The 20,619-nt window shown below is 47.2% G+C and overlaps 1 protein-coding gene across 4 annotated transcripts in view; it reads right to left on the bottom strand.

Annotated features, from left to right (window-relative positions):
* KCNQ2 (potassium voltage-gated channel, KQT-like subfamily, member 2) overlaps positions 1-20,619 on the bottom strand; it is a 67,242-nt gene that overhangs the window by 7,447 nt on the left and 39,176 nt on the right. For 2 of the 4 annotated variants that reach the window (XM_010569509.1, XM_010569510.1), the window contains 5 exons: positions 19,326-19,394; positions 17,325-17,354; positions 4,137-4,360; positions 3,587-3,695; positions 2,923-3,054 (listed from right to left, as the gene is read on the bottom strand). In XM_010569509.1, coding sequence (XP_010567811.1) covers positions 2,923-3,054; positions 3,587-3,695; positions 4,137-4,360; positions 17,325-17,354; positions 19,326-19,394 — 564 coding nt within the window. Of the gene's footprint in view, positions 1-2,922; positions 3,055-3,586; positions 3,696-4,136; positions 4,361-11,611; positions 11,666-17,324; positions 17,355-19,325; positions 19,395-20,619 lie in introns of all 4 variants that reach the window. The other 2 variants (XM_010569508.1, XM_010569511.1) reach the window with 2 other exon arrangements.

Here is a 20,619-nt window from a genome sequence, read left to right as displayed (position 1 = left end):
GTGGGGGACCCACAATCATATCTATCCTGGCAAAGTAAATAAGAAAAAAGACACCAGCAAAATGCATAATGAAGCAACACGTAGAGAAAAGTTGGTCAGAAAAGTTGCAGAAAGAAACAACTGAAATACAGAACGACAGAGAGAGAAAGAGAGAGAATTTGAAAATATATTCCGCTGGAAACAGAAGGCTCCCTCCTACTACCTGGTTGTCGGTGAAAGCCAGAGTCTCACCCACCCCGGGGTAAGATTTGGAGATTTAGGCACCACTGAAACATTGTTAGGAGATCCCCCCGCCCCAGATATAATAGGCAACATGCTTTACCCTCTGGAATATATTTGCATATGTGTAGCAATATCCCATTGAGGCGGTTGGATATGAAACAACATATATTCATTCTCCTTTCAGTTCCAGTGCTAGATAACACATCCTCAGCTAGTTCAGAAAAGCATGAGCTGTTGGGAGTCAGCGAGATACGCTGCGGGATTGTATAACTCAATGAATGGGAGACATCCATGGTTGGCAAGGTGTCAGGATGAGACACAAGACAGTGTGAACACAACAGTGAAAAGAGCACATTACAGACACAGTGACAGAGGCATTAATGATTAAAGAGGAAAGTGCATGTAGACACCCCAGAAATTTCCTCGAATGCAGCTTTAATCCACCAAAGCTCTGGCTACAGGAGGTCACAGCCAACCCTGCTGAGCTGAGCTGGCAGGGAGAACAAAGTGCTTTGATTGCTGAAGGAAAGGGAAATAAAAATATCTGTTCTCCAAGGTGCCCCGTGACAACCTCCCTGGGCTCCACCATACGGGTGCACCATACTTCTAGCACCAGTTGGTCATGCCCCAACGTCGGCCACGGCCACCCCAGGCCCACACCTCGTCTACAGCTGGTGCCCCTTCCAGTTGTACTGGGCAGGTGACCAGCCATGGGACCTCTTGGCGCCCATCTAGCTATGATGATGAGTGCTTTGAAGGATGACCCCAAGGGGGTCTGCGCCCATCACCATCACTGGTCTCCTGCTCAGTGGGGATAGTTGAAAGCAGTGAAGCTGCCTGGTAGCCCTGGATCCCAAATCCAGGTACTTCACGCTTTTGAAGTGGCTCCTGGTCTTCCTGACTTCCCTGCAATGGGGTGGATGGCAGCCCTAGCCTAGTCCAGCCTCAGCAACCTCAGCCTCGCAGTCCCATAGGAACAGCTAAGAGGAGAATTCAGTTTGGTCTTTGAAAGCTGCAACTCCTTACCCCAACTACCCCAAAAAACCCCAGCTAACCAAACTACTTTGTCTTTGCAGCACATCACCTTGAAGGATTGGCAATGGGAGACCTGGGTGGACGGTGAGGCAATCTGCCACACCAGCTCGGGGTGTTGAAAACTCAGGTGTCCCATCTGGAGCCAGTGGAGATGACAACCCCAATGGCTCATGACCCACTGCAGAGGCAGCCCGGAGGCCTCTCGTTTCAGGTTCTTAAAGTTAGGAAATATCAATCCCCTCCTCCTTCTCTTCCCTCTCCAGATTCAGCTACACGTCTTGGATCTATACTCATTGAATTCATACTGAACAGGGGTGAGAGGCTCAAAGAGAGGAAGTTCTCCAGGATATTTTAGTCTCCATCGCAAGGGAGAATTTACCTTCTGGCTGCATATCTGGAAAAGCACAGTGTGCAGCAACGCTGAGAAAGTTACCACTGCTGCTTGAACATCAAAAATAGCAGAGTTGAAATGGTCTCTGAGAGATTAATGGCAGAAGAGAGATTCCTCTTTTTCCTAGGACAATTTTCCTATTCCATTCCTGGGGTTCATATTAGCTGTTTGCATATGCAAACACATTTTTTTTTGCACATTTGCTGACTCTACCAGGGACCTAGATGGGTTTGAAATGAAAGGAAAAATTCCCCAATGGCTTCCAGAGGAAGCTGGGCTGCCACAGCCATCAAGAGAAATACTTTCATTCTCCAAGTGTAAACGTAAATGGTATATTATTTTGACTGGAAATAGCCTATGGCCAATCCCTGCCTCTGTTCTGGGTGTCCTTCGAGCTCAGCAGAACTGGGGCTACTTCTGCTGAGCCGACACAGCCGGGGGGTGTTGGGGGTTTGGGGTCTCATTTTCAACGTGGGACATCAGGGCTCAGGGAGGAATGGTCAGACAAAAAGGTTTAGCTGAGATCCTCTGTTCAGGGGACCAAATTCATCTGGGTTTTTTTTCCGGAGAAAATTAAATTTTAAATGCCCTTCTCAGTTCCATTTGTCCCTTTTTCACATTTCTTCCCCTATTAAAAATAACTCCTCTCCTCCTAAAATTTGAGCACAGAAGCTGAAACGCAGCTTAGCTAAACCACACCTGTGGCGGTGGGCTTGGATTAGAAATCCCCATCTGCATGTATTTTCAGCAGATTGTGCCATCCGAGGAGGGATTCCTCCTAAAACAGCTTAGCATCCTAACTGCTTCCCTGCTACCCCCTCTGCCCGTAGCAGCAGGGTCACAACCAGCACACCAGATTTGATTTCGTATCACTCCCAGAAAGGTACCAAATTAGCCACTTTAGCCTTAAGACTGGGGCACCAAACCTTTGCGATCCTGCCAGGAGGAGCAGAGATACACACCTGCCTTACCTATGGGATATACTATAATGACAGAAACTCCCAAAGCAAAGGAGGAGGATGAGCCGTGATTTTTGTGTGTATGTCCTGGGGTGGGCGCTAAGGCAGTTTTAGTGGCACACCACCACCGTTTGCAGTCCCTGTCCTGCTCATCCCTGTGGGTTCCAGCCACAAGCATTGATGTTTTCCTTGAGGCTTTCTGTTAGGAAGAAAAAGAATAAGCTGTAGCTGCAAAGGAAAGTGTCTCTCTCCTGGCAATACCTCCGCAATGAAGAAAAAAGTGAAAAAAATAAAGCAAAGAGAGGGGTCTCTTGCCTGGCCTGAAGGTTTTTAATCCGGGAGAGCATATCCAGGTGACCGGCTGAATACTGCTCGATGACATCCATCACGTCGTAAGGTCGAAGACTCTCCTTAAACTTGCGCTTGGAGACGAGAAATCTCATAATGCTGCAGGAGATGGAGAGGAAAGGCAAAATATAGTTCCTAGGCTGCAGCCTGACCTGCTTAGTGGCAGATAAAAAACACCGCAGGGAGCTGCTTTGGAAGGAAAATGGAATAAATCCCAAGCCTGTGGGTTTGGGAGAGGATGTGGCAATAGGAGAGGGGAAGGATATTGGGGGGGCTCGTGGCTGAAGCTCTGCCTGTGACGGGGTCCCCGATGCCCCTTGGACTATCAACTGCGCGAGTGTCCTCTCTCCACCGCTTTTATAACTGTCAGCATTAAATCTCAAAGCTGGTGAAAATAATCATTTGGATGCATCCCTGCAGGGGATTTTCCTGTTTCTCTGTTTATTCCTTCCCTCAGCAAAAATTGCACTTTCTGGCAGCATTTTCTGTAAAGGAGGGCAGGCCACCCAGGGGAAAAACAGTCTGCAGCACAGACATTTCAGCATTTGCCACCTCTGCTTAGACTTTAAATTTCTTTTCTTTCCCCTATTACTTATTTTTCCGAAACGCTTCCCCCTTCTCCCTCTCTTACCACACTGCCCTGATGCTGACTTTCAGTCCTGGCGTCAAATCTTCGGTCACAAACTCGCAGTTGCAGCTTTTGTTCTCATCGGGAATGTCTTCTCCGGGGAGGCTTGCTTCTGGGTTTGGGAGAGGGAGGGATAAAGACAACGTGTTACTATTTCCCATGCTGGTGCTGCACAAGGAAAGACGAGTCGGATTGCAAACAGCAACCCCGGGGGAAGCACCGGAGATAGTTTTGCTGAGTATCCAAATGAGAACATTTCCCAAGACGCGTTAAGGTGACATCCAGCAATGACAACTGCCGCTCTCATCCCTCTCTAGAGGCCTGACTCTCCCTCCTTTCCCCGTCCCTATATACATAAATATAGACGTTATCATGGGTGTCAGCAGGGGTTTTCTTATCTCTTATTATACCCCAAGCTAAAGGACTGGCAGGGGAAGGAGACCTACGTAAGCACCCTGGCTGGCAGCTCTGCCCTTCTTAGGTGGGGAGGGAGAGGACGTCGGGGCCAGCTGGGGATTTGGGGTCCGGCACGGAGCCCCCAAGCCCCCCTCACCTTCTGAGTTTTGCCGCGAGGCTGCTCCCTTGATGCGGAAAGCTTGCCGGGCTCGGCTGCGGTCTCCGAAGCTCCAGCTCTTGGGCACTTTGCTCGGGCTGTCCTCGATGCTCTGGTCAGCGCTGGGGGACCTCCTGATGCCCTGAGCCTGTGGAGAGCCTTTCCCTTTGGTGCCAGCACCGCGGGGACTGGAGAAGACACGATCTTTCAAACTGACCTTCTGACTGTTCAGAGAAACACGTTGAAACAAAGACAAAAAGGAGACAGCAGGAGGAGTCATTCTGGAAACCACGCAGTCCTTCCCCACCAGCCATTAGAAACCAAGAGCACTTCCAAGCAGCAGTGAGATGTAGTTTTGCTGTTGGGTTGTTTTGGTTTTTTTAAATATATGTATTTATTTTCTTTCTTTTTTTTTTTTTTTGGTTAAAGAAAGCATTGTAGAAATGTTTCCGCCATAATGAGTGAAATGGGAATGATTATTAAGAGAGAGAAAGTAATGAGGACTTAAACAGAAGCCCCTCGTGGGATGCCAGGGCTGGCGGGACAGAATGACGTTAAACAATGAGGTTATGATTCCTTAAATCACTGATCAGCTCCAATCACGAGCGAGGAAGCTTTTCTTTCACAACTGCCTTCCAAAACCCTACACCTAATAAAAAAAAATACCAATAAAAAAGCACCTTTATCTTAAACTTTTAACTTGCTTGGAAACACTTCATTTCTGGTGTTCAGACCTGTCCTTTCCCTTTCTTCAGCTCCTGTATTCCTCCCTCTTAAAACATGATCTGCCCCTTTTATATATTCCAAAGAGTTCCTCTTTTTCCAGTCTTATATTTAAAGACTTAAATATGAACACTTAAATGTGCAATTCCTTTGTATCCTATAAAGATTCAATCTAAAAACTAGCTAACATCTATCTGCAGGTCTGCTACAGGTCTCATAAACATGCAAAGCAAAATTTTACAACTTTAGGATATGGCATTTTATTGCTGTTTTCCTATTAGAATCCCATTGCTTTAAAACCTTGTAATTATGGTTTGAAAAGAAGATCTCTCCAGACACAGAGATGATCTCACTGAGAAATAGTCTGCTGACCACCCAGCTCTAACTATTTTCCAAAATCTGAAATTTGTAAATGAAAACTTTCACCCAAATGAAGATGATGAATTCCCACATGAAAATTGCAAAATAAAAAGATTTTGTGAAACTTTATGAAAGAGCAAACTTTATAGAGACAGCACTGGGGAAACCAAACTGCAAATAGTTTTGGATAATTTTCTGAACAGCAATTGATTATTAAAATAGACTAATAGAAGTAAGACAACCAGTGCAAGGCACTTGCACGTACAGCCAATATTTGATGTATAAGTAAATCAAAACTCAGTAAAAATGCAGATTTAAATCCCAATACTCTGTACCATTGCAGTAGCCATTTATCTTTTTGCTGCAAATGCTCTGACTCAATTTGCAGGAGGAACATTGCAGGAATTTTGATATCCACATCAGATTTCCAGGTCACCAACCAAAGACCTGGTTTTTTCTGTCTCTCAGCAACACCACCTTAAAACTCAGAGCCAAACAGTCCTCCTTTGCCTTCAAAACTGGCACGGGGTTTCTTCAATCAGAACTTAACTGCTGCTATTTGAAGCAAAGCAAAATGCAGCTCCCTTTTCCCCAGCCGTATCAGCTGTACCGTGCTGACGGGAACAGACATTCGTTTTTGTCAGTAAAGGAAGAAGACGTGACTCGAAGACACACAGGGCGCAGATTTGTTGAGTAAGAAGGTGCTATTTTTAAGAAGTCACTTTACATTGCGAGACATTGAACATTTACAGGGAAAGAAAGGTGCTTAGGCAGCATTTTCCAGAGTTGCACAGCGTGATCCCGGGGAGGCACTGCTGCCCTGCTGCAGCATCTCCTGGGCTGCAGGGCAGGGTTATCTGCGGCCATTGGAAGATACATTTGAAAGAAAATAAAATTTGTTCACGCCTAAGTTAGAAAAGGCAGAATTATTCCAATTAATGATGCGGTTTTAATTCAGATAAGTACTGGAGATCTCATTTCCAGTGTGCTGCCCACCTGCAGGGCCTGTCTGAAAGCCGTGGGACCAACAGATGTTCAGCGTAGCTGAAAATCAGACCAGAGGTACAAATCCACACAGGAATCTAGGAACAAGCATGTGCCTAAATACCTTTCTGGATGTAAGCCTTAGTCACTAATGCTACCAAAATCATCGTACATAATGAGCCAAAGGTTTAAAAGCAATTCTCATTCTGTGTTTCTTGGATTAGAAACCAGATTGAAATTTTATTTGTCATTTGATCCTCAATAGGCCAATTGGATTTTTTTTTTTCTTTATTTTAGTTGATTTTACAGAATAATATTCCTGGAATCTACTGCATTTCAGTAGTACTAATACTTTGAACTACCTGGTCTTTTTTAAAAATAAGTTTTATAAAAATGAATCAGCAACACACCAATATTCAGAATTCAAAGCCATGTCTTTGTGCCTCATCCTCTGCTGAGTTGCTCCCGTCTCTGATCTCAGCATAAAAGCAGTTGCCTATCACTGAGTAGGCAGGGCCTCTTCTTTGGGGCCCCTTTTCCATTCCCACAATAAATGTGCTGCAAATGTTTGCAAGAATCACAAAAGGCAAAAAACAAAGCGTTGAACTCAGTAAGGAATGTGAGCGAGGAGTTTCAAGCCTGATAGCATGAGGTGCAACGCTTTTACACGTTAAAAAATCTCATAGAAATCTGATGAACAATTAAGATCGGGGTGGGTTTTGTTCCCGAGTAGTCACTGCTCAGAAAAAAACCCAACACCTGATGTAATTTCTTTGTTTTAACATAGACGACATGAGACAACATGAACAATTAATTGAATTTGTCCCTCTGCCATGCAATTCTCTCATTGGAAATGACACCTGGAATCACACGCAAGTACAATCCCTGCAGAGGAGAATGCTGTTGGGGTCTGCAGGAGCTGGTAGGAAAGAGTCCAAAAGAAATATAGACATATAGAGACATATATGTTGTCAGCTAATCCAAGATCATGTTCTCATTCAACCAGAAAGTCATGCAGAGTGATGCAGAGTGTCTCGGAGAAATGGTATTTAGATGTCGCTCAAGTAGATGGTAAATGAGCCTCAGTTCAGCGGAAGGTGTCTGTGTCAGTGACGTGAAAATGAGGAAAGCAGTAATCCAGCCACACACGACAACATGAACTGAAGCTTGCAATCGTGAGAGCTAAGAGCGGTGTGAGCACGGGGCAGGCATCCTGCTCGTGCCAGGGGAAGGGAAGGGAAAGAAAACTGTGGCTTTGCAACTGGAGACATAGATTATGGGAAGCCGTAACAGCGTAATAGGGCATGCATTAGTTCCTAGGTCTTCATAGCCACTTTCAGTTGGCATCTATTAAAGACATATTCGATAACTAAACCATTATGTTTCCAGGCTGACTTTGGGGAAGCTTTACAAAACTTTCAGCTTTTTACTTGGATTTAACAAAGGATAGAACCCGAGTTGATTTTTCTCTGCTGCCAGTCAAAAAATGAGAGCCCATGCTGGAAGAACACATAAGGACCAGTGCACGGTCCCACAGCTGACAGAAAGATGCTCACTGCTTTAGTGGGCTTTGTATTTAGATTCATTTAGGTTGAACAGCCCAGCGCTCAGCAGCAAAATGCACGAGAACTAGCCTTCAAATGAGCTGCCATCAGCCTCCTTAGGATGCTGGGGGTCTGAGCTCTTGTTTGAAATCCTCTTGTCTGGGGTTCATTCCACAGTCCTCTATAGTATTAAACCAGTACTTTTTAAAAATGAGGACTCATTACGTTAGCAGTGATTTTGGATCAATAAAAAGTACCACTCGTAACGTTTTGTCATTGATTTTAAACCACGCTCGAGCAGTTGTTTCATTTTCTCCTTTCATTTTGTAGGCAGCAAATGTTAGCCACACTGAGCTGGACTAGGATGGACTCAGATCCATCTCTGCATATGAACTCAACCAGTAACAGCATTCATTCTTCCGAGAAGCTATGGCCAGGAGAATGAGGTTATCTCCTGTTGGGAAATGAGGCTGTTGCCTAATCCAGAGTTTGTGCTGAGCTCATGGCATATGAGAACAGCTTGTTAAAACCAAGCAGGAGTGCCAGGAGTGAATGACAGCCTTTGTGGCTATCACTGGGCTCCAGTCTGGTCGCAGGGGTGACTAAGAGGCAGAAACCAATTACTGGACACATGAAGGAAAGGAAAATACATCTGTGTGTGCAAAACTTGCCATAACTAGAGCAGAAATCAAGAGAGGACCAGGCTCGAGCCTGGTTTGCCTCCAGTGATTTCAGAAAAGCCATTGAAAAGGTGAATTCAGCCCAGAGAATGGAGTTTCTAGAAGCAGAGCAACCCCTGGCCATAAGAAAAACAAAAGGTCAGCCAATGATCAATGTCATGGCGAGTAATCCCTCTTCTCTTCCCCATCCACAACCACGGTGTTAGACTGGGGTTGAAGGGAGTCAACTGAACTCATAATGGGGAAGACCAGAGTTGCACCATCCCCTCAGCCACCACGTAAGCCTGGCTGAGCACAGGGCCTCGGGTGAGAGAAGGGACACTGGAACCAGACCCGTGTCTTTAACCTTGGCCTTTGGTATTTTGCAGCATTGCTGTTACAATCGCCCCCCTCCTCCTAGCCCACAGCCTTTTTTTCCCCAAACTGATGCTGAGCACTGTCAAACACCACATCAGACATATCCTGCACCTTCTCGCAACCTTTTGCTACCTGCCAGCTCAGCTCTTTTGCATTTCAGGAGCAAAGCAAAACAGCTAGATCGCATCTTTGGAGCTGGCTGATTATTCCTAAACAAGACTTTAAGAAACATGCTACACCCAGACCCACAGGCCAGTCAAGGGCTCTGCAAACACCTTTCCTTCACTGGTCTGTGTGCCATTTCTTCAGGTCTCTGTGGTGCCTTCCCTCTCTCTGAGTAGATGCCAAGAAGTCTTTTACAAAGCAGAATATGATAGACCTGATAATCTGGCTTGGTATAGTTACATTACTGTCTAAAAACGCATGCATTATTGCATTTATTGACTAGAGATCTTTGTTTAATACATTAAGAAACCACGGCTTCTAAGGAGTTTTCTATTAATTTACCTACATTGAGTTTCCCGTGATTGCCTCATCGTTTACTGTTACTTTGTTATATGCTCAGCCTTAGATGCATCAAAGTGCTGGCATCTGCCCCTAAGAGCTTGTGCAGTGGGGGATTGCAGGCAGGTAGCCCAAGGGTCCAGGAAAACAAGACATTGGACTTATTTTTATGTCCCTTCACGGTTAACCTATAGTTTTATTAAAGCACAGCGTAAACCACTACATACAGGATGGATGCAGGTAACACAGCTCTTGTAGCTACTCCAAAGTTCAAGACTCCTTTTTGACTGGAAGAACCACAGTCTGTAATCCTCCTTCTCAGGGTTTCCAATGGATTAAGAAGATCTTGAGACAATAATTTGTTTCATCCTCCCTTTCCCTTGCAGAACTCAAGATGGGGGAGATGAAATGAGGACCACAGCAGGAAGGAGTTCAGTAGAAAATAGAAAACATTATACTGGCTTTACCAATTAAAAATTCATGCCTAGGAAGACATGCAAGGAAGACGTTAAGATCAGAGTGGCTGATTTTCCAGAAAACAGAACTGGACATGGACAGGTGAGAGGACAGCACTACGAATATCACTGCTTGTTCTAATCTCTGCCCAAACCAACCTCAACATTAAGCAATTGAAAGGAGCTTTTCTCTGGGGAGAAGTCCCTGCTTGCACTACGCCTCTGCCTCCACGGATAAAACCACCTCACCTGGAAAATGGAAACACTACAGAAGTCATGACAACTTTCTTCAGCTAGGCTATCGACCAAATCTTTGCCATTTGGAAATGTGTTGAAATGCTACCTGCGCAACTGATGATCACCCAATAGTTAAAGCAGTCCTTTCGAGGATAATCTTCAAGGAAGGCCACAGTACCGTCAAAACACATAGCAGGAGGCTAACTCAAAGATTCAGGCTATTTCTCCAGGTACAAGGGATTTCCCACCATGGAGAACTGCTTATTATGAAACCTAGATCATGCCCCCTTCCTCTTTGGTACCCATTCAGAGATGGGATTTACCACGCTACTGCTGCGCTTCTGGTACACGCAAGTCTCAGGCATGAGTCCTAGCCTCTAGACTGACAGATAATAAAAATAGCCAGCAGGGAAAAAAAATAGCAAGAAAAGAAAAGATACAAGTTGGAACAATTAATGGAGAAAATCAGAGATACATATACTTTTATACTTTTAAAACTGTAGTTTGTTGGCTTTCTGAGGGAGACAGCGACTGGTGATTTTGAGAATTAAAACGGACTCCAAAAAAGAGCATGCAAAAATCCAATTTCACAAACATGCGGCATCACTCAGTGCCCTGCCACTCCTGGGCTTTCCACCTGCCTGGCTGCGGGGGGAAGAGCTGATGGGGTTCACCTGCCAGCATTCACAGCATGCAAACTCTGGGCATTGGTAATTCAAGAAGGTGCACGTTTGCTGCTGAGAAGCAGTGTCTGGGGCGGGGGAAGAGACTCTTCCAGTGCAGGCATGGGAGCAGACATATTTATGCAGAAGTAAAATAAGATATATGTATCTGTGTACCCTTATGGCCATCAGATGGGCGCGCTAAGGGATGCTCACTGGGAATTCTCTGAAGCCGCCTAACAATTGTCAGCTTGATGAAAAAGATGAAAACACTGCTCGTACGAATCCCTCTGCTCTAGCTATCTGTTCCCCACGGGATCTAGAAACAGAACCATTCACAATGCCAATGTCAACGCTACGGGGAACCCGTATCCCCTACGTCTGGTGGGACAGGCTGAGATTAGTCCTTCTCTAGCTGCGTAGTAGAGGTGCTAGATAGGCAAGCCGTGGCTTCCAAAGGCCACCAGACTAGGAAAGGTCAATTTGTAGTGTTGAGAGAGCCAAAGAAACGGTGATTGAGCAGAGGTAGGAGGCTGGTATTTCTCGTGCTACTAACTCGATATCGCTGTACAGTGCAATTCAATTTGCAAGTGTTCCCTGGACCTTGAGGAGGGATGGAGCAATAGGGAGGAAGGGGTCGTTTTTTAAAAAAAATTTGGTGGTTTTTTTAAATTTTCCATCATTTGTTAAACTTCAGTTCCTGGCCTCCTTCATTGCTGAGCAGACACTGGCTTGCTAGCCCAGGCCAAATTCCCCATCCTTGTCTCCTTGATTCACGTGTTCCGCACCATTAGCAGACAAGGAAACCTCTAATTTCTGAGCGGGCAATGGGGAGGCTCTTTCACCTTCTTTTACTCATCTAGTACCTCTATTAAGCAGAGAAGTGATCAGAACGGGTGGTAGCAGGGTAGAGGGAGAATGAGCCGTGCAGCTTTTGATTAGTTTCGTGCGACGCATTTCCCGTGGTACCTAGAGTTTCCTGAGCAGCATCCGCATAGTGACTCTCTGCACGGTTTGCTTTTACTGGAAATGAGGGGAGAGTAAAAATTAGACCTGGAAGCAAATGCCAGACAGGAAACTTTTGATTACTGACTCTAGGTTTAAAAGACAGGTGTTTTGAGGGCCGGGTTCATGACAGGATTTTTCTGTTTGAGTGTTAAGTGAAAAAAAAATTAAAAATCAAGAGGGTTTCTGAAATTTGTCTCACTGTGGTCAATAAATGTCATTATTAGACATATTAATAATGTCATTATTAGACATTATAATGACAAATTCTGCATTGAATTGGTGGCGTCAGTTCATCTACGATTGACTGAGTCCTGCAGGAAGACTTTTTTCATCTGCATTGGAAACACAAAGTACCCTCTTCTTCCTCCAAACAGACAAAAAAGATTATTTTTTTAATTCTCTAAGCCATGGAGAGCCAAAACTTTAACTTGTTTTGTCCAACAACATCCAAAAGGTTCAAATTTCTCCTTTTTCTTTCCAAAAAAAAAAAACCCTCACAAAGAGAGCTAGTTGATCTGTGAATTATTTGCACTTGTCGTACAGGAAAGAGCATTATATTAAGCCTGGCATTTAAAAAAATACAAATAGATAAAAACAGGGTGTGGTGCACTCCGTTATGGGAAGGGATTTGAACATCTGTGTTCACGCATCTGTTTTTCGTAACGCTTTTTAGACGGGCCCTACCACTTCTGGGAAGTTACTAGCTTTGCTGAGGCACCACCACAGCTCCCGGGAGCCCATCCCAAATCACTGCTCAGGCATTGCCCTGCCAGGAGATCGCCACCACGACCAGGGTTCTCCACGCCATGGAGCAGCCCTCTACCTGCGGAAGGGTAATGACGTGGTCCCCATCACCCCACCTGGTCACCAAGCGGGCATCACTTGCTGAGTTCACGGACAGACTGAAAAGGCCCGAAGGGCATAAACCCCCAATCTCGTTTTGCGCTTGAACTCAGCAATCGGAGGAGCTCACAGGCACACACAGAAGGAATTTGCAGGAATTCATTCTGCTTCGCGGCATCCCGTGCAAGCTCAGCCCACACCACTCTCTGCGTCCTGGGGACTCCTTAGGTACCCGCAATGGGACCCCGCACCCCAGGGAGCCCCGGGGACCGGTGGTGCTACCGGTGGGGCTGTTCTGGAGCTGGGGTCTGAGCATCGCGGCATGGGAGTGGGATATTCAGCATGCAGAGCCTCAGGGAGACACGTGGGTTACTCTCCTCTTAGTCTCCTCTGCAGTCCCTATGGAAAGATGCAGTCCCTTCCGTGCAAATAATCCGCTCCCCTAAAGGCAACTGATTATTTCCAGATTACTATCAGTCCCAGCATGAGTCTCTGACACCAGTTTAATCGGTTAGAAGGTCAAACGCCAACCAAGGCTAACGTGGCCCATGGGGCTCCTGTGATTGACACCAGTTCCCACGGGCAGTAGCGGTTAGTGACACCTCAGACACCCTAGGCTGGATGAGCAGGGGCCCACTGAGTCAACCAAAGGCATCCTCCAGTGCGTACAACAGCCTTAATCACACCCCTGAACAGAGATATTAACGTTGTGTGTATCTCAGACAGACATATACATACATGGATATATAGAAAGATACACGCACAGATATACATACACATTACAAGGCGGCCCAGTCCAGCATTCACTCAATATAATGGCCAAGGTCTTGCTGAGTTCATTAGGGTCAAGAACAAATCACAGCTGAGGACAACCTTCCAAAGGGGTTCCTCTCATCACCTACAGGACTGAACTCATGCTGGACAAAGTAATCTGAGTTTTAGTTTCCCAGTTCCCTGGAATCCTTCTGTTTCTTTTTTCTCTGATATTAATGTATCATTATGATCATTTGGTTCATTAATTTTTAGCTTTTCACCCAATCGTATTTTGAAAAATACAAGAGGAAGAAATGTGGTCACGGATGCCTTCAGATGTTTATCAAACCATCTGTTAAAGAGCATCTGAAGCACACATTTCATATCGGAGCCTCGTAGTCCTGGCTAACCATATGTTTGTCTTTTTGACATTACAATCAGAAGACAAAATAAACAGAGACGAGATGCCACAGTGAATTTCCAGCTTGATTAACATGGGAGTAATCAAACCCCGTTACCGCTCTGATTTGCTGGCTTTCTGCAGCGGGAGGGGTGAGAAAAGCCCCACCACAGAGCAGCCCTCCTTCCCTGGGGTTATGAGGCAGAGAGGACTCATATTTGGACCCTGCACGAAAACTGCGCGGTTTTGGAGACGTGATGGGCACTAACGGCTCCTGCAGCAGCAGCCAGCCCGGGGAAGGGCAAGGGAACACTTCTCCCGGCCGAGGCAGATGGGAAGGGTGGGCACAGAACCCAAAGCGACGGGCGACAGAGGAGGCTCAGTAAGCGGTTTTTTTAAAAAGGGAGGAAAATAAAAAAGGGGGAAAAAGCAGCATGTAGAAAAAGGCCAGCATCTTTTCTGCTCATCACAGCCTGGGCTCCACGTCACCGGGGAGGGGCGAGCTCCTGTCACCCCGAGCAGGTCAGCACAGAGCTCTCCCGGCACTCGGTCATAGGCAGAAGCAGACAAGCTCGCGGTGGAAAACAAAACGGAAACGATAGAGAAAGGACGTTCACCTGTCTCTCAGATCGGCCGTCCCGTTTTACGCCAAGACCAAATCTAAAGCCACCCGAATAAGTCCAGGTGACCCCGAGCCTCCGCCACGCTAACCCCATCGCCTCCCCACATCCCCCCCACCCCGGGCAGCAGCTCTCCGAGAGCTGTCTGGGCAGAAATCGGGACGGTTACAGCAGCACCGGAGTCAGAGGGCAGCATCGCTGCCCGTGCATGGTGCAAAGACCCCGAGAGCTGCCCCGAGCGCTGGCGGGGCGTTTGGGATGCTCCCCGACTTTGCGAGGCAATGCTTGCCTTGCATGGCACGGTCCCACGAGCCGTGCCAGCGTCCCTTCTCTAACTTAAAATATATGAAGATGCAAAATAGCGAAAAAGCTGTCTCTGTTCTGTTCGCTGTAAGGACTTTGTGGTGTATCAGTTATGGAAAGAGGGATATAGGAAATCAGCCACTCCCTACGCATAACTACAGACATACGGGAGGAAGATCCAGCTATCTCCGGATGAGAGGCTGTATGTTTCCTTACATCGATGGAAATGGAAAGTGGCAAATCCTTTACCAGCTGAAGCAAAAAAAGTGTGGTGCTGGGGTCTGCTATGAGAGAAGATTCATCCCGAGGAGTTTCCTAAGTGAAACAGTCACCAGCGACAGACCACGGCTGGATGATTAACTGTCGGGTGGGCTGAGAAACAGGATGAGTTTTCTTTTCTAAGGGCAGGATGACACACTGAGCATCACTGAGAGGTTGTTGGAAATTAAAGTGGGTGGAAGATTTGGGATGTGAATGTAAAAGATCCAGAAACTTTTATTTGGAAAAACAGGTGATGTGGGGCCCCCTAAATACAGGGACCACTGTGTGAAATTCCTTCCTGAGGTCTGAGACATTATCAGACCGAAAAGGGCAGAGGGAGCAGGTAGAATTGATATTGCCCTAACAAAACACAGAAGGAAAGAGCTTTGGTTCTGCTGTGGCAGCTGAACTGAACAACATGGCAAGTACTCTAATGCCATGTACACGGCAGCTGCAGACCCTCAGCTTAAGCACTCCTGGGTTCAGGTTTGGCATCTCACAACAGAAGGCAACAAAACCCACCAGTGTCACAAGAGACAGTTACACTGCAGGAGCAGGAAAGCAGAATTTGGAAATTACCCTGATGAAGAAGCTATATATAGTAAAAAATACTCTGAAAAATACTTCTTTCTGTGACATAAGATTAAGAAAGCGATGTAGAAAATGAACAGGGAAAAACCTGCAACCTCTACGAAGAAATACATCCAACCTAGTGTTTTAACTGGCGAAAATGAACCCTGCAGGACAGGACTGAGATTCAGAAATAAGAAATAAGACTAGTGCCTGCAATTGCAGGGATGCTGGCTGGTGTGACCCTACAAGGGACTGTCGGTCCTCAGATTTCCTCAGCTATGGAGCTGATCGGGTTGAAAAAAGATTTCGTCTCATTGCACAGTCATATGCCTGTGAGAAATATGGATTTACCCTTTGACGCAGCCAAAGTACGTCGCTGGCTGAGACAGGGCAGCGGAGCAGTCAGGCCCCTGGAATGAAATCCTGACCCTCCTGATGCCACGGGCGAGTGGCCAAATCTCAGCTTTGGTCTGCTCCCAGAGAGCACCTCCCACGTAATGCTCCCTGCTTTCGGAGAGCTGGATGGAAGCTGCCTTTGCTCTAGCTACACAGGCTGAGACCCCACGTAGGGGAAAAAAAAAAAATAATCTGGATAGTTGAAACATGATCTTGGTGATTTGGATTATTTGGCAGAAGTGGATGGAGTGCTATGGAGGTTCTGCTTGCAAAGAAAAGCTCAAATGAAAGAAAAAGGGAGGGGGGGGAGGAAAGGAAGGAAGGATGAAATTTTCCTCCATCTAGTCAGCACCATATCTACCCAGATATCTTTGGTTGGATTTTATGCCAGGGAAAAATTAGTTTCTGGCCTCTTATAAGATAAAAGGCACAGCAGAAAGTTACATCTGCAAAATGCCAGGCTCTAGTTATACTTCTGAAAAGCATTTTCAGTGTTTACGATATTTAGGCTGTAAGCTATGTTCTGAGATATGAGACGGAAGATCTGAAAGCCAAGCAGATGATCTCCACAGATCATCGGTTCTGTCTCTTGCCTCCCAAGAAAAGAAAAAAAAAAAAAAAAAAAGAGAGATTCAGTCCCAGAATTACTTCTTTAAAGAACTGGGAAAATATAGGACAAAACATCCCAGAACTAAATACTTCTAAGGGGATGAAAAGTATCCCAAATACCAGCCCTGTTGCTTTCCCTGGGACACGTGAATAGAGAAAAGCTCTCCCGTAGGTGAGATTTAGAGCTGGCCTTGGAAGGTGCTCGCCACGTCTCAGAGGGCGCCCAGCTGAGCACGCTCTGCACGGTGGACTCGAGGCATGGAGGGAAGACGGAGCAGGGACTCGCTTCATCCAGAGGTTGTGAGGCCAAAGGGAACGGGGTGGAGAAAGGGTGTCTCTGCCATGCAACGTCGTGCCGTGTCAGAGAGCCCTCCTGCGTCCCGCGGAGCAGCAGGTCCACGCAGCCCCGTGCAGTGCCCTGCAGCGAGAGGAGCTCAGGAGAAGTTGCTAATTCGGTGACACGCTGATGGCTTCATGTTCCCAAGTCTCCTCTGCCTGGCAAGGCGTTGGGTGATGGAGACATAGGCAAAGCATCACCCACCCATCGGCACTCACTGAGCCTGCGTTATACCGTTTCAGCTACGACTCCGGCAACAAAAGGAAAAAAAAGCATAAATCAAAGCCCTGCCGTCACCCCAGATAAGTGTCTGCCAGCTCTGCCCATGCTGCCCACCACTCTCTCTAGCCCCCACAGCCTCGCTATCCTCGCAGCTACAGCCCGAGGCAGACTGGAAGGAAGATATGATTTAAGGTCCAGCATACACGTAGATACATTGGACTGCCACAGCACAGAAAAAGCACGTTAATACCTAGAATGCTTCCCTCGATGGCGCCACGACATGGTACACACACGCACACACGTACATAGAAATCTACAGGTAATGCATGGGAATGGCGTGTTGGCAGTGATACAGACCTTGGCGATGGTTCGGGCTGCTGCTCTTTCCTTTAAACAGAAGCAATAGTACATTAGCATGGTGTCAGGTGGCAAAAGATGTTGCTGCTTCACTGTTAAAACATAACAAAAGGACAATACCAAACAATACAACTAAGTGGAAGTTGTGGACAGAAGAGAGGGAAAGGAGCACTTAATTCCTGGAGCTTCTGGCCCGGACAGAAGATCACTGGAGACTCACACAACCTCAGAGAAGACACATACAACGCACAGGGTTGAAGAGTTTATCCCAACCCATCCTTGTGCCTACGCATGACTGAGACACCTGACGGTCGTGTGATTTGTGTGAGCACAGGAGGACTTCTGTGGGCTCAGAGAGCGGCCCCCTTCGTTTGGAAATGCACCGCCCTGCGCTGTTTCTGCACGTAGGGAAGGATTTGCACGGCTCCCATGACCCTGGTGCATTTGCTTTTCCTTCCCGGCCATCGGGACAGAGCTAATGCCAGATCTCTTGAGGGATGGCTTCACGCCGCAGTGCTAACGGGTGGTGTTGGGAGGGGGACATTGGTGGGAAGGAGCACGGACCCCTGCCCTGGCTTCCCGACACCCCAGTTGGGGTTTCTGCCTTCAAAGCCTATGGCAGCTACTTTGCCAAAGTAGCTGGCAAAGGTGGCTACGTGGAGGGAGTGGGACGCCACAGTTTTTGTATGCGGCTGCCTACTCGGATCCCAAAGCACTCGATTGCCCTGAAAAATCATTGACCTTGAGGACAAAGCGAGCTGAACACCTGCAGAAGTGTAGGCATAACACTGCAAGCCAAGCTAAGGCCACACTGAAAAAAAAAAATCTCACCTTCACTGACCAGGCATCTTGGTGGCATTTCCCTCCAGCAATGAGGAAAACCTGCTCTGCCTTCAACTACTCTGATTCACAGCTTCTTCACGCTGGGAAATCACATTTAATGTGGGGTCCTGAAGCAGCCTTACCCCTGTGGCCCCACAAGAGAGGGAGCAGACTGTGTTTCTCAGCAGCTAAGGGTCTGCTTTCCCTAACACCAGGCAGCCTAAGGGACAAACCAGACTGCAAGAAGACCTGGGCAGGAGGAGCTGGATTCCCTCTGAGCATGATGCTGTACCAGCCCTGGCCCTGCCTCTGCCCCAGTGACCACTGAGATCTGCACAGACCCCGACCCTTCTCCCTTAGGCTGAAGGCAGCAGCCTGGAGAGGCTGAAAAAAAATATCCCTCCACTCTCTGCTCCTTGCTCAGACAAGCTTGGAAGCCCAGCCTCAGTCACTAGCTCAAATACTCACATTTTAAAGTTTGCAGTCCAACCCATGGGTCTACAGATCTCTAGTCTCTGCAGAGACACCCAGCCCAGGGCAGGTCCATTCCCACACCTCCCCGGCTGGCCCCGATGCCCACCGGCACGGCCAGCACCTCTCCATCCCTCCTGGGCTCTGCACATTCCCCATTCACCAAACAGGGTGAAAAAACCAGGAATTACACATCCTGAGCATAGGTTTAAGCTGCAGGACTGCTGGCCTTCCAAGGCAATCACGTATACCTTGCCGCAGCAAATTTTGCAAAAATTTCTCACTGCTACAACCTTGCCTGCTCTCAGGGGAGGTGAAGGAAGGTTGGAGGGAATGGGGAATTAATTAACACATTGTGGGCCTGGGTCTCCTCTGAGGGTGGTGAAGAGCAGAAAGGTCAGAGGAAAACTGGGGACACTACCTTGATCAGACCCTTTGAAAATACGACCTTGTATTTTCAGCCAAGCATTGTAACATTACTCCAGAGCCAAGTTAGGCTGAAGAAATTCACGTACAGCATGGGAGAGGCATAGGGAGGAGGTCACTGAATGACCCACGGGGGACCAGCTGCAAAAACCTTGCACGTCTTCAAGGCTGTCCATATGCAAAAGGCAGGAAGGAAAAAAAGAACAGGAAAAAAAAAAAAAACAAAGAAAAAAAAATAAAAAGGTTGCAAATTTTCCAAACTCTCTTAACTCTGCTGCTAACCTGAATGTCAGTCCTGATTTGCTCTTCAGGTTCCTCAGGAGCTCCAGCTGGTTCAGAGGAGGGATGAGTCTAGAGGGAGAAAATAAATACCATTAATATTCAAGCAGAGCTGATTTCAGAGCCTCCCGTCATGGAAACTTCCCCTGCTGCCCCATCCTTTCAACTAGAACCAGCTTTGTGCCACCCACTGCAACTGGGGGACAGCTCGGGAAGGATGGAGAGGGCTTTGGCTGCTGCTTCCAACAGTGTCCTAAGGCAGAGTGATGGGGGAAGAGAGAGCGACAGCAAGAGAGAGAGAGAAACTTGTCTGCACCACCGGATTTTGAACCTCCCCAAAAACCAAGCGGCTGCCAGGGATTCTGAGCAGTACGGCAGTGTTTTGGCAGGCGAGCTGTTTCACCACCTGTAGTCTAGCTGTTGGCATTGCTTTGTTTGGAGATCAGCGCTTCGGCTGTGTATTAAGTGGAGAGAAGCTCCAGTTTCCGAGGCGAATGGGAAAACTCAGCCCTGCTTGCTCTTGGGAATGCGGGGAGGCATGGCAGGGAACAGCTTATAGGGCAGAAAAAACAGGCACCTGAGGTTGGGAGCATCCCAGGAGAAACAGCAGTGGGTGTCAGAGTCAAGTTTAACCAATTCCCTGCTGTCCGTGTCAGGTTTTGCCCCAAAATGAGGCAAACCCATGTATCATTGCCTTCTAGGAACCATGGGTTTTCCTTCCTTTCTCAGGAAAAGAACCTGACAATAGGAATCCTGGCTGATAATTAAAAAACCCCAATGAACAAACACCCTGTTGCCTATCCTGCTTTTGTGCTGCAAGCCATTGAATTAACTCCCACATCCACTTTTGGTTTCTTCCCTCAGACCCTGGGAGACTGGGACTTGCTCCATAAATATTTAACGTTGATATTCACAGTCAGGTTCTCAACCAAGAGAGATGCGAGCTGGAGGTGTCGGGGGGAGGACGGAGAACGCTGCACACAGTTGGGAAGAGCAGCATCTACTTAAGCGGGTACTTGGGGACTCAAGTTCAGGGTCAAGGCCAACAGGGCTCATCACATAGCTGGCTGCAAAATCCTTTCCGAGCCACCAGCATGCCCTTGTCAAACTGTCAAAGTGCCACACGCCATCGCTATGCCCAGAGGTGGCGTTTGCAACAAGCGAGCAGGAGGATGCATCATCACGGGGATGAAGAGGAGGATGAAGAATGGGCTGCTGGTGGGTTGGGAACCGGCTGCCTGCAGCTGCCTGCATCGCTGCAGTTGGGGACACAGCCCAGCCACATCCCCAAGAGAAC

The sequence above is a fragment of the Haliaeetus leucocephalus genome, unplaced genomic scaffold (assembly GCF_000737465.1).
Source record: "Haliaeetus leucocephalus isolate CR32 unplaced genomic scaffold, Haliaeetus_leucocephalus-4.0 Scaffold273, whole genome shotgun sequence".
Taxonomy (NCBI): domain Eukaryota; kingdom Metazoa; phylum Chordata; class Aves; order Accipitriformes; family Accipitridae; genus Haliaeetus; species Haliaeetus leucocephalus.
The sequence above is the reverse complement of the archived record's forward strand: the minus strand, read 5'-3'. Positions and strand labels throughout refer to the sequence as shown.